Raw genomic sequence first — 14508 nt, 5'->3', positions numbered from 1 at the left:
GGGGAAAAGAATTTGATATACAGATAAGTGAGGCATATAGGACTCAAACTAGCCATGATCAAAAAAAAATCTACACCTATGCATATAGTAGTCAAGATTCCAGAAACCCAACAGAAAAATAAAATTCTACAAGCAGTTAGAGAAAATACATACAAAGGAAAGCCCATCAGAATCACAGTAGACTTCCCAACAAAAACTCTCAAGTCAATAAGAGCCTGGAATGAAGTATTTCAAGCCCTAAAAGAAAACAACCTCCAACCCAGATTGATGTACCCTGCAAAACAATCTTTCAAAATTGATGGAGAAATAAGAAACTATCATGACAAAGAACACATGAGGAACTTCATGAATACCAAACCAACATTCCAAAAAATTTTAAACAATATTCTATGAAAAGACAGTGAGAATTGCAAGCCCAGAAGCCCCACAGAATGAATACATCAGGCAAGACAAGACATTAAATGCAAAGGGAGACAATCCAACAACAGGAAAAGGTCATGACAAGGATAAGTCAATATATATCGGTTATAAACATCAATGTTAATGGTCTCAATTCACCATTCAAAAGAAATAGACTGGCAGAATGGGTCAAGAAGCAAGATCCAACAATATGCTCCATACAAGAAACAAACTTAATTCAAAAAGAAACTCAGAGGCTGAAAGTTAAAGGGTGGAAAACAATACTCCATATGACAGGAACCAAAAAAAAAAAGCAGGATCATACTACCTGACCAAGTGGGATTCATCCCAGGGATGCAGGAATGGTTCAACATATGCAAATCAATAAATGTAATACACAGGAATAACAATAGGAAATGAAGAATTTAAAATGTCATTATTTGCAGATGACATGATACTCTATATAGAAAACCCCAAAAACTCCACCAAAAGTCTTTTAGACTTACTAACCAAATTCAGCAGAGTAGCTGGATAGATACAAGGTCAGCACATAAAAATCAATAACCTTCCTGTACATGAACAATAGATTCACTGAGAGAGAAAGGAGAAACAACTTTCACAATAGCATCCAAAAAAATGAAATACCTAGGAATCAATCTAATGAAGGAAGTAAAAGACCTCTACTCTGAAAACTACAGCACTCTGAAGAAAGAGATTGAAGATGATATCAGAAAATTGAAAGACGTCCCTTGCTCCTGGGTAGGAAGAACCAATATAGTGAAAATGGCCATACTTCCAAGTTGCTATATAGATTCAATGCAATCTCAATTGAAATTTGAACAGCATACTTCACAGAGCCTGAGAAAACAATTCAAAAATTCATTTTGGACAAGAAGAGACCTAAAATAGCAAAAGCAAGTCTAGGCAACAAAGACAAGGTAGGGGGTATCACAATCCCCAACTTGAAACTATAGTACAAAGCTACTATGATAAAAGCAGCATGGTACTGGCAAAGAAACAGACCTGAGGATCAGTGGAATCTATTAGAAGAAGATGCAGAAACAATTCTGGACATACTCAGCCACCTCATCTTTGACAAACGAGTCAAACATCCTCACTGGAGGAAAGTAAACCTCTTTAATAAATGGTGCTGGAGGGCCTGGGATTTAGCTCAGTGGCACTGTGCCTGCCTCACAAGCACAAGTTCCTGAGTTCAATCCCTGGTACTGGCAAAAAAAAAAGTGCTGGAAAATTTGGATTTCAGCTTGCCAAAGATTAAAACTAGACCTATATCTCTCACCATGCACTAAAATAAAAATGGATTAAAGATCTAAATATTAAAACAGAAACACTAAACTGGCTGGAAGAGAGGTTAGGTGGAACCCTTGAAGACATTGGTGTAGGAAAATATTTCATGAACAAAACCTCAGTTTCCCATGAACTAGCACAAACAATCAACAAGTGGGATCTCATCTTATTAAAAAGCTTCTGCACAGCAAGAGAAACCATTAACAGCATGAAGAGACAACCCACAATGTGGGAAAAATTTTTTACCAGCTGTTCCTCAGACAAATGTCTACTATCTAGAAAATATAAAGAACTTAAAGAAATCAGACCTCCTAAATTTAAAGACCCAATCCAAAAATGGGGATCTGAAATGAACAGACATTTCTCAGACAAAGAAATAGAAATAGCAAATAAAAATATGAAAAAATGTTCAACATCACTGGTCATTCAAGAGATGCAAATGAAAACAACCCTGAAATTCCACCTCACCCTAGAAAGAATGGCTGCTATCAAGAAATCAACCAATAACAAATGCTGGTGGGGCTGTGGGGAAAAAGCAACACTTCTCCTTTGTTGGTGGGAGTGTAGACTGGTGCAACTACTGTGGAAATCAGTATGGTGATATCTCAAAAAACTAGGATTAGAGGTCCCATTTGACCCAGCTATTCCCCTGCTGGGCATCTTCCCAAAAGAATTAAAAGAATCATACCACAATGATATATGTGCACCCATGTTCATAGTGGCACAGTTTGTAATAGCTAAAACTTGGAAACAACCCAATTGGCCATCAACTGGAGACTAGATAAAGAAATTTTTTTTAATAAAATGGAGTATTACTTAGCCATAAAGATCGAGAAACTATAGAGACATTTATAGCTAAATGGATGCACATTGAGGCCATACTCTTAAGTGAAATAAATAGGACACACATGTAAATACTGAATAGTTTGTCTAGTGTGAGAAACTGAAAGTGTAAATAAGGATTAAAATGTATAATAGATAATGTAATTAGGAAGAAAAGGTCCAAAGGGGAAGGGGAAGTGGGACGGGTAGGGAAAAGGAAAGAAGGGAAGGGAATTAATATGAGAAAAGGAAAAAATGGAAACAAAGTCTTTGTAAACAGGGAGGGATGGAGGGGTTGAAGGGAGGGCAGGGGAATGGGGAAAAAGATAAGAACCAAGATAGATTATGTAAAGGTATAAATTCCCAATAATGAATGTCAACATTTTGTGTACCTAAAATGTACCAATAAAATTAATGAATTAAGAAAAGAAATTTTCATTGCATGAACTGTAGGAGACAGATTTAAACTATAAGCATAGGCAGAAGTTATTCATTTTTGGGAAAGGCAATTATACCCTCCAAAATGTAAAACAATGATTCTCAAAAATTGTACCAGGACCTCAGCATCACCTGGGAACTGGTAGGAAATACAAATATGGAAGCCCTACTGAAGACCTACCAAATCAGAAACTTTAGGGGTGGTGCCCTTAAGTCTGCTTCATAATAAACCCCTCTAGAAATTCAATTCAGGCTAAAGCTTAAGAACCACTCTTAAGAAGGTACCTTCAGTTTCTCTGAATTCTAAGCCATTGATATGCTTCCTTTCAGCCCATCCTTTTGTAGCATTTGCATCTAACAAAAGAGAGACCCATGTAAACTTCTTGCAGCAATGTTTCTCAAAGTCAGATCCAAGGGACACTTAAATTAGAATCATAGGAGGCAACTTTTAAAAAATGTGGATTCTTGGACCTCAATCAGATCATGGATTTGGAAATTATGGCAGTTGGTCTTGAGGCCTTCATTTTACAGAATTTTCTGGGTAATTTGCACAGTCACAAAATCATGAACTGCTGTGATACAGCAAACGCAGCATTACCAGTAGCAGAATTATATGGAAAGCATAGTGAAAAAAATTACTTCTTCTACCTCAGTTTTTGTGAGGTTCTTTTAACCAGCATCAGCCACAGTGGGCCTCAAATGTGGTTAACCCCATCTTCTGTGGGCATTGAGATCTCTGGGACTTGGACTTTACTGAGTGACAGTGGAGAAGCAGTGAGGGGCACACAGACTCTTAAGTTCTGTGCAAGCATTGTGTAAAGAATAAGAAAATTCTAAACTCTTTAAATTAACCATTTTCCCCTCTAACCTGCTACCCTTGACCTACATAGAATAATTTTATTGTCATATCGTGACTCACTTGTTTCCATTTTTATGTTTCTGTAGTTCATGGGGAAAAACATGAGGAATTGATTATTGTGGGAAGCCCAGATTCTCAAATTACTAGTGAGGGGCAAAAATCTTCAGGAACTTCCAAAACAATAAGGAAAGGCAACGAAAAGTCTTCTGAGAAAGCAAAGACAGCCCAGGAAAAACAAGCATCTCGCTTTGAGCCTCAGGTGGGTGTGACATGTTCCTATTGGAATCACTTAATGAATTTAGGTTCACTGGGTTCCTGCTTGACCATTTCTCCTGAGGACAAGAAGTTGTGAAAATTTCTATCTCCCTGATTCCAGCAACAATCTAGATATCTTGAGGGAGATCCTTGAACACTTTTCCTAAATTCCCTTACCTAGTTTAGTACTAAAAAGCATTAACTGAACCATTAGTTCAGGACATCTTGGAACTTTGTGCTTTTAAAATTAATATGCTACACTCCCTACCCTCAAAGCACTCTCATTGCAGTAGAATTTTAATGTTAGACATTGAATGGATGGAAAGGACAGTTAACTAATCTGTACTCTTCCTGGAGGAACTGAGCCCTGAATTGAATCAATGAGCAAAGATATGGTGAGGCAAAATCAAAGTGATTGTTTTTTTTTTAGAAATGAAGATGGAGGGGTAAGTGAGAGATGGAAGAAAGCCTTCAAAACTCATTAGAGGGTTTGGGGCTCTGTCTCCAGCCCTGAGGTCCTGGTTCTAAGCAACTTTAGGGAAAGTCAGGTCATTCCAAGGATGGAGGCTCAGGAGCAGTGTAAAACAAGCCTAGTGACACTTAAATTCAAGTTACTTAAAAAGGGCTGCATTTAAACAAAATGCCTATGAGGATGAAAATCTGTCTACCACAGGTGATCATTGCCTTGGTTAAGCAGAACTGGAAATAGGGTGATTTAAGAAGTGTATTGACATGATCAGATTTTCATTTCAGGTTCCCCATGGATTCAAAGGAGGTAAAACTAGAGATGGAGTTGGGGAAACCATTCCAGAAAGTGCTTCAGTGGTCCAAACAAAAGAATGTGCCGGGAACAGGTCAAAAGAAAGGAAGGAGAGATCAGATGCACAGGAAAAAAAAACAGGGGTAGGATTTAAAGAACAAGAAAAATCTAAGTATATCTGCCAGGTTTCCAGCAAGAATAACTAAGTCAGATATTGGTATCACTAGTAATATGGACAATTAACAAGGAAAAGTAGCAAATAAGTGGAAGAGCTGTCTCAGACTCCTGGAAAGAAAAATCCTATCCGTTTACTTTTTAAAGATTGTATTTCTTAGCCGGCTCTGCCTTTGGAAGTATCATGAAGTAAATAAGCTTAACCTTATCCATAGATTTGTACAAGACATTTGGCATTCTTTTAGTGCCTTCATAGTGCTCCCTTCTTCAATCAAAACTCGAGCCTAGAAAAGTTTCTGATGAACTCATTTATCAAGCCATTTGAAAGGTGATAAAACGAATTCATTGTTTTTAAAGTAAGAACTAAAAGAATTTCCAATTGTGAGCATCAGCTCTCATAGAATACAAGGGGAGTATTGTAGAAAGCAAGGTATTTTTGGTAACATTGAAACGAAACCACAAGTGAAAACTTTCTTCAGTGGCTGCATTGATCTGTCACTCCCCAACTACATTATTTGACATCGATAATTAACATAGTCTTGACCTTATGCACAGTGCTATGCGTCCACGTCAGTTTTACTATTTTAATTGTCTGGTGACTCCTGGAAGATCTTATTTACAAGACTGCTTACAAGCTAGTTCATTGTGAAAAACCTACTCCCCATTTTGGAGATAGTTTGAGGTTATCAAGTGGGAGAATAAAAAATGAAGACAAGGAACAAAACCTCAGGGACTTGTGGGACACAAGCACACATATATAGTGGAACTCCAGAAGGACAGGAGGGAGAGAAAGTGGCAGAAAAGCTACTTGGTGAATTAAAACCTCTCTTGCCTACTTGATTGACACCAATGATCCTCACCTATGTAGAAACTGTTAACACTGTATCAACTGCTTCCAGTCTATGGTCCATGCAAATGATCCTATGACACATTGTTTTAGTCAGCCGTTTGCCACTGTGGTCAAATCCATGACATACACAACTTAAAGGAGAAGAGGTTTATTTTGTTTTGCAGTTTCAGAGGTTTCACTCCATGGTCAGCTGGCTCTATTGCTTTAGGCCTGTGGTGTAGCAGAATACCCTGACAGAAAGGCCTGGTGGAGGAGGGCTGCTTGCCTGATGGCAGCCAGGAAGGCACTGGTGTGACCGGATAGATATACCCTCAAAGGAGTAATCTATCAGTGGATTAATGGGATCATTAGTGGATTCACCTGTTAATTCATTGTTGAGGTCAGTGCCCTCATGATCCAGTTACCTCTCTAGGCCCCACTCTGAACATTGCTGGCTTGGGGATCAAGCCCTCTATACACGAGTCATTCTCTAAACACTTCACAATTAAACCAAATCAGACACTAAATTCTTTTTTGTTTTTTTTTGGTACCGAAGATTGAACTCGGGACCTTGCGCTTTTGAGGCAGGCGCTGGAACCACTGAGCTAAATCCCCGGCCCAGGCACTAAATTCTTATTCACTTTCATAATAGATATATAGCAAGTATGTACATCCTGGCCTATCAACTATCCTGCTCTAATTTTTGTGAAGAAAAGTTATGAGCCGGCATAAGTATAATTTAGATATCATTGTGTACAATTTTTAAGAAAGGTTCACATAGAGTAATATGCATAAGTCTTAATCATACAATTTGATGACTTTTGACACATGCATTCACAATGTAATCCACACCCATCAAGGTATAGATTATAGTTCACAGCCATAAACTCATTGTACTCAATTCTGTCATCCATATATCTCACTTCCTGGAAACCATCAATTTGCTTTCAATCATCATAGATTAGTTTTGCATATTCTGGAACTTCAGATAAATGAAACATAAGGTATATATTCTTGTGTGCTCAACTTCATCTCAGTAAATGTCTGCCTGTGAGATTCATTCACACTGTGGTGTATATCAGTAGATTATCACTGTTTAATATTAAGTAGTACCTGGTTTTATGACTCTTATAATTTGTTTATCCACTCAATAGTTTTTAAATATTTATGGTGTTTCCTTTGCTATTGTTATGAGTAAGACTGCAATGAACATTCTTGTACAAGTCTTCAGTGAATTATGCTTTCCTTTTTCTTGGTTAAAAACCTAATAGTGAAATTATAGATCAGAGGGTAAAAACTAGGCCAGTTTGAAAGGAGGAAAACATTTGACCCAAAAGTTTGTATTTTTTATCTTGTCAGATGTCGATTGTTCACACTCAACCAGAAGATCCAAACAAGCCCTACTGGATTTTGAGATTGTTCTCTGAACATAATGAATCAGAATTCTTTGAAGTAAAAAAAGATACAGAACGAGCAGATGAAATCCGAGCCATGAAGGAAGCCTGGGAGAAGAATGAACCAGGAAGAGTAATCAAGGTCACCTGTCCGAAAAGCTGTCATTTTGTATTTTACATCATTTGACATGGTCTAAAGGAAGAGCCATCTTGGTGAAACCACAGAACCTTTCCTTTATGAATGGTGTCTTGAATTTTATCAGACAGCGATTTACTACATGTTAAGATCACTTTTGGACACATTTTAAATATTATCCTTATGAAAATAAAGCACATAATGGTGCCACTTACAGGTTCAAATTATGAGTTTCTTTCTTCACATAACTAGGGCTATATCCACATCTGCCCTTGATACCCTCAAGTAAGAAAGCATAAAAGTGTTTAACGTGTGCTTACCTGTAGTGCTTGAACAGTGTTAGATCAATTAAAAAAGCATGTGCTACCCCCTTGTGGTATATTCACACCTTGTCTTTCCCTCCTATATTTGATGTAAGGATCTTTGCCATAGTGAAATGCTGTCATTACCCATATGTTTCATGTCCTCACTCGGGGTAGTTAAGGCAGATGAAAAAGATTCAGAAGCAGCTTGATTGAAGATAGCATGCCCAGCAGAGTAATTTTAGTTGTTTAAAAAAATAACTGTCAAAATCATTGATAGCTCAGAATATGAGTTTAGAGCTAAGCTGGCTCTAAGTGTGCTACTCAGTTCATGCTTTCCTGTTTTATTTGTGTACTGTTCACTTGTTGATGTACTGGTTGGTGATTTTCAAAGATCTCATGTTTGTCCTCCAGGCCTCTCAGGCTCGGCTGCGGTACCTCAGCCAGTTATTTAAGAAACCATTTGTTGCTCCCGAGAGTGTGACTGTGAGCGAAAGCCCAGCTAAACCCGCAGAAGAAGGTCAGTGGGTCCCCCCACCTCCCACCAATGCCTCCAAGCATGCAGGTGCTACTTGGACCTCATCCAAAATAGTCAGTGTGTCATGCTTGGTAAAAGAAACATTTCTGAATTTCTAGTCTTTAGGATTGTGAAAAGTCATGCAGTTTCAGATCAGCATACAAGCAGTTTATCAAATGATTTTCACTCATTTTCTCATTTCATTCCTACTTCTCCTCCCCCCAGGTGGGTATGATTTCTTCATTTAGGAAAAGGTGAAACCAGAGATAAGAGTGTACCCTAGTTAAAGGTAGCAGTATGGAACTTGAAGGCAGGCATATTACTATTAATCTGTTACCTTTAATAATAATAGCAATAAACAACAAATAACAAGAAGAATCATAATAAAATTAACTGCATTTATTAAGTGACTGTTTGGCCTTGGTGGTGTGCATTATTTTAACTATAATTGGCCCTCATTATTCATAAGAGATTTGTTCTAGGACCTTTTACAGATACCAGAATCCATGAGCCACTTGTATAAAATGTTGAAAGATTTGCATATAACTTATGTACATTCTCTTGTATACTTTAGATCATCTATAGAATATTTATAATACTTAATGCAATGTAAATACAAATTTAATAGGTTTTATTCTATATTACTTAATGATTAATATAAAGAAAAAACTGTACATGTTCAGCATAGACACAACCACTGTAGTATCAGCTACATAGTACAGGACAACATAATATTTCTTTTATTGAATATTTTGATCCATAGTTGGTTGAATCTGTGGATGCAGAACTTGCTCATATGGGCCAACTCATATCAACCCACTGAGATATACAATATTGTTTCTAATTCATCAGTAAGGACACAGGTCCAGGAGCATCAGTACTATTTCTAAGTTCACAACCACTATGCAGATAGGGCCTTCCATGGCCCCAGTGTCTCTTCCCACCACTTTGCTGCTTCCATCTATCACTACTCAGGGCTTCTAAGGGGGAAGAAGGGATTCACATAGCAGATCATGCTCCTCTATGTTTATATCACTTGGAATGTAACTGAATAATTGTTATAGAAATAATGTCCCTTAATTAATGAATAGTATGAACAGTAAATATCACCCTAGTCCTATTATGCTGGAAGGAGACTAAGTAAAGTGTTTTTTGTTTATTATCTCACTTTTACCCACTACAACCCTAAGACACACATTTCTGTTTCCATTTTGTAGGTAAAGAGACCAAATTCAGAGAGTCATCTTACTCTTCCTAAAGCCATACATCTAGAAAGTAACAAAATTGAGATTTGAAATATTTCTAAGTCCTAAAATACTCCTCTAACGATTAAAGTCTAGTGTAATACTAGGAAGACAAAGGTGAATGGGACCTAGTTCTTCACCTTTAGGATATAGATTTATGTTTTAGAATTTTGGCTAATGTATCTAAAAAATATTACACTGTACACATTAAATAAAGGCCTTTACTCAAGACTACTGAGATAAGTGTGAGAAATAGAATTTTACTCAAGATACAACAGAAACAAGTGGGGATTTATACTCAAAGGCAGGTGAAGAAGTAGGTGGGTAATTACTAAGATGAACTTGGTTAGTTATCAGGGATCAACGAAAAGGAACTTAATTAGCTGTAAGAGGTGGGAGAAGAAGATCTTGACTGTGTATTGTGGATAGGGAGAGTAAGGATTCTTTGCTAAAATTGGGATCAGTGGGCCAAAGTGAATCTCTAGCTGAGAACAGGGCTCTGAGGTGCCTGATTTTATCATCAGATACACATGTAGTCAGGGTATATATATTAACTGTATAGCTTGTTTGATTTTTGTGTATGTATATACTGGGGAAGCATCATTCAGATTAACACATAAAACATGACATCCCAAAAGTCCTCCTCATTCCCTCTCCCAACCATTTCTTTCCTCAAGGAAACCATTAATCTGACATATGCCACCATCAATTCATTTTGCCTGTTCTGAAACACTTCTACTTAGACCCAGAGTATGTGCTCTGTATGTCTCATTGTTTAGTGGCTCTGTTTCTTCCTGTGTCAGGCATAGTAAGTTGCATTTCACAATGTAGTTGTCTATTTTATATGTTAAAATTATTGAATAATTGTTACATCCCTCTTTTTTTCCTTAATCAGTCTTGCTCTAGGGTCGCATCAGTTTTAATAATATTTTTTAAGGAACCAAATTTGCACTACTGATATTTCCCTTTTAACATTTCCCTGTGGTTTTAAGCACCACCTTATTATTACCTTTTATTCAAAGCAGAATACAGTGCAAATTAAACCACCTGCAGTTGAGAAATAGGGGAATAATGTCTGCTTTATGTGGAAGGTGTGTTGGATTTTACACAATGACAAAGATCGCACAAGGAAGAGCCCTTTTCAACTGCACTTTAAAACAGATTTAAATAAGTGCCCACACACAGGACGCCCTTCTCAGAGAGAAATGCCCCACCTGTGCCCAACAGTCAACATGGTTAGGGAGAGGGTGACTTTTCCTTCAGGGTTTACCTTCATAGCAGTCCCCAGAGTTCAAAGATCTCATGTTCATTCATTTTATCTTAGTTCCAAAAAGCCTCTATTTCTGTGTGAAGTTTTGATATCCTGAGATAGCTTCCGGATACACCACTGCTGGGCTGCCCACATCATTTTGGGAGGTACCAGTGGCTGCTTTTGCTGGTACTGTGGTTAAAGGTTGAAAAGCTTCTGAGTAATATCTTCAAGCCTTCACAAGCCTTATGACCTTTTGCATATGATTTGGTAAAATGCAAGCTTTTTCAGTAAGGCACATGTCATGTTATAGAAGAAATGCCCTCAGGTAAGTTAACCATTGTTGGTTATTTTTTTGAAAGCCTAGTTCTTTATTTTAAGCAGGGCCTCATTCAGGATCCCCATCACTTTTGAAAACATCTCCACGACTTATTAGAAAAGCACTGGAATTTATGGACTTAAATCAGTATGTACGGTAAGTTTTAGTCAATATGATTAATGCAGACATCTGTGTTCATAGAATTTTGGATATACTGCCAATGGGAAGTTGCTAAGCAACTGAAAATTTGAAATTACATGCTTAATATATCTTCAGGTTGTCTAAATTTTTAGAAATTCATGATTTTACATCTCAAATTTGACAAATGCTTTATTAAATCAATCATAAAACATTTAAATGTAATGTAAACCTTTAATCTGAAGCCTGATTAAGGTAAGTTGAGATACAGAAAATTCTCATCATACCAGCTGCCCTTACTTAATTATATCACATTTTCTTAAGAACAAGGCAATGGGATCAATAGAGAGATAGTTACTCATTTATATTTATAAGTTTGAAAACATGGTCAAAATTGCTTAGCTGCATAAATTCAGAAGGAAAACCTACAAAATATTCTCAGAAGTTTGGACACCAGTTTCACAACCACCTCATCAAATGGTATATTCAAATTTCCTGATATTTTCCAAAAACATCAGTTATTCAGTAAATGGACCAAAGGCTATTTAAAATTAATAGTTTATTTTTTCTGTTTGATTGGATTCAGACTTCCACACTTTTGGCATGATTTTACCTTATTTTTTATTTCTTAAGTTTATCATAGAATTCTCAAGTGATTTCTGTATTTTTTTTGATAATTTTATATTAAGGAAAACAAAGGATGAGGCTGTGCTGCAAACAGATGAACTGAAGCAGCAGCAAGTAATGGAAAAGGCAGAAGAAATTCATCAGTTTCAGCAGTACAGGACCAGAGTCCTTAGCTCCAGAGAAACTGATAGAAAAGAACAGTTTAATGAGGTCCTGAACAAGTATGCACAAATACAGGTGAGTTTAAAAGTACATATGTGATCACAGTTAACAAATTCTTCTGTAATATGAACAAAAAGCCAGAATCATATGATATCTGAATAGAGTGAAGTTTTTAAAACATTTAGTTCTACAATTCATAACTCCTTGGAAAAGATGGCCAGAGGGTTATATGTATTTCATTTTCACTTATTCCCTAAAAGTTTCTCTAAAATGTCATATTGGAAGTCCTCAAAATGGGAAAAATGAGAGAGATGACAACAATAAAACTTTGTATGAACTTGACAGATAACTAGATGAAGACTACATTAGCAGACTTGGGAAAGACAAATTCTTTACTGGCATAAGGGAAACTTAAGAATCAGCCCAACTTGCTCCAGAATTCCCAAAGGGTCAGCATCCTACGTATGCTAGAACTTGGAAGTGAAAATGGGAGGAGGATGAGATAATTAGGTTTCATTAATTTAAACTTTTAAAACAATTTTATAATACCACCTCAACTTTTTGCAGCCAGGTGATTGTTACCCACTTTATCAGAAGAATAAAGGTGTTCCATTTGTACATCACCCTGCTCCCAAAAAGGATTTCTGTACTGTGGAAAACCAAACTTAATCAAAAATGGAAGTATCATCCCAGAAATGAAAAAAATTAAAAAATGTATACACATGACTTTCCACTGTGGAGGAAGAGGATTTATTTGCTTTTTTTTTTTTTTCCTTCCTCTTGCCTATTACCATCCTCTCCCCCTCTGATGCTAAAAGCTACAGGACTGTCTAAACACTTTAACCACAATGATATTGAGTTTTTCTTTTCATTTCCATTATTGGCCTACATGAAGAATATGCCAATCTTTTCTTGTTTGTCCAATGGCTCCTCAAACTCCTCTCCAATTTCAAATTCTAGAGTTCTTGCCTTCCCTCTCAGCTCAGCACAAACATAGCACACCACCAATATTCCCCATCTCAGTAAATGGCAATTGCTGTCTTTTCATGGCACAGCACAGAAACCTTGGAGACATCCTTGACTCACTCTTCACTCATAATCCATTATCAAAAGCTCTCAACTCTATCTTGAAAATACTTCCAAAGTTCAACCACTTCTAACAATGTTTGTCCCCCTGCCCCCACCCCAGTGGAAACTCTCCTGGCTCTCCGTTCAGTATATTGCTCCAAGCCCTTCAGTTATCTTCCTACTTCCATCTTTGCATGTGATGTGGACTCCCCTCAGCAGCCAAAACCACTACATCAATCATAATAAACTATATTAACCTGTGCTAACAGGAATCACATCGTCACAGTGGCTTAGTATAGGATTTGGCAAACTTAGTTTGTATAAGATACCAGAGAGTAAAAGCTTTTGTCTTTGTAAGTCAAATGGGATCTTTTTATAGGCCATATGTTGCATCTGCTCACCTTTGCCATTATTAATACAAAATAAAAGATAATGCTTAAATGGATAGGATTATACATAAATAAATAAAACCGTATTTAGAAAAACAGTAAGCCAGATGTGTCTGATAAGCTTTAGTTTACCAGCCTGGGGCTTAAAACAATAAAAGAGCATGTTTCATTTTAGCTACATGTTCAATACAGTCAGTAGAGGGTCCTTTATTTTACATTTATTAAGATACCATAAAGGAAATTCCATACAGAAAATTCTGCTGTGATTATTATGGTAGAGGAAGAGAGTATAGTGAGGTGCACACTGGCTATTACTATATCTGCCCCCAAATGGCACATTTTTCTCACTTTTATTTCTTTTGTTAAAGCAAGTCACAGAGTCTCATGCAATTTCAAAGGACTCAATAATCATATTCAATAATTGCCCTCATGAATGTGTTGCTACAAGGAAATGATAAAGATATTGCTCTTTTTTTTTTTCCTTTCTGGGGCCATAAACCTTTGTCATTGGAACTGATTTTTTAAGGTTTTGTTTTGGAACCAGGACTCCTTAGATGAAGCCCGACTGAAAATCTTGGACATCCGAGAAGAGTACAGAAGGAAGGTGCTAGAAGCCCAGCACCTAAAGTTGGAGGCACAGACAGCTCAGGAGGCAGAGCCAGAAAAGAAAGAGACAGAAAAGAAGGTCCCAGTTCCTGCCAACCAGAAAAAAAAGAAAAAGTAACCAATACTACTTTTCTGTAGAAGAAAACACTGGATATATCAAGCCAAATGAAAACAGCCATTTTCATTATCTTAGAAATAGTTTCTACATTTTGATGTTAGGTTTTTTTTTGCAGAAAGTTAGCATCTAGAGTCATTAGAGTTGAAAATGGTCTGACTTCAATAAAATTGCTACCAAATATTTAGACTGCAATGAAATCCATGTTGCATTCTGAATTACCTACATTTTTAATTGCTAGTAAACCAAGGTCATCAATGAGCCAACTGGCTTGTCTTTGAAAAATTGAACAATGTGAAAAATAGCTGTTGTCCTTAAAATAAATTTAGTTTCAAATTATAAGGTTTTAAAGTATTAATAAATATGCTTCAGAATTGTGCTATTGTTATAGAAGGTGC

At 36.8% G+C, this 14508-nt stretch overlaps 1 protein-coding gene across 6 annotated transcripts in view; it reads left to right on the top strand.

Annotated features, from left to right (window-relative positions):
• Adgb (androglobin) overlaps positions 1-14293 on the top strand; it is a 126404-nt gene extending 112111 nt beyond the window's left edge. For 4 of the 6 annotated variants that reach the window (XM_087193472.1, XM_087193473.1, XM_087193470.1 and 1 more), the window contains 6 exons: positions 3913-4085; positions 7204-7380; positions 8091-8196; positions 11068-11161; positions 11833-12007; positions 13916-14293. In XM_087193472.1, coding sequence (XP_087049598.1) covers positions 3913-4085; positions 7204-7380; positions 8091-8196; positions 11068-11161; positions 11833-12007; positions 13916-14113 — 923 coding nt within the window. In that variant the 3' untranslated portion in view covers positions 14114-14293. The remainder of the gene's footprint in view (positions 1-3912; positions 4086-7203; positions 7381-8090; positions 8197-11067; positions 11162-11832; positions 12008-13915) is intronic. The other 2 variants (XM_087193471.1, XM_021237967.2) reach the window with 2 other exon arrangements.
• The last annotated feature ends 215 nt before the right edge of the window (positions 14294-14508 follow it).

Source organism: Heterocephalus glaber, unplaced genomic scaffold, assembly GCF_053883595.1.
Source record: "Heterocephalus glaber isolate CG9 unplaced genomic scaffold, H.glaber_assembly_v1.0 deba00001593, whole genome shotgun sequence".
NCBI lineage: Eukaryota > Metazoa > Chordata > Mammalia > Rodentia > Bathyergidae > Heterocephalus > Heterocephalus glaber.
This window is presented reverse-complemented; position numbering and strand designations above follow the sequence as displayed.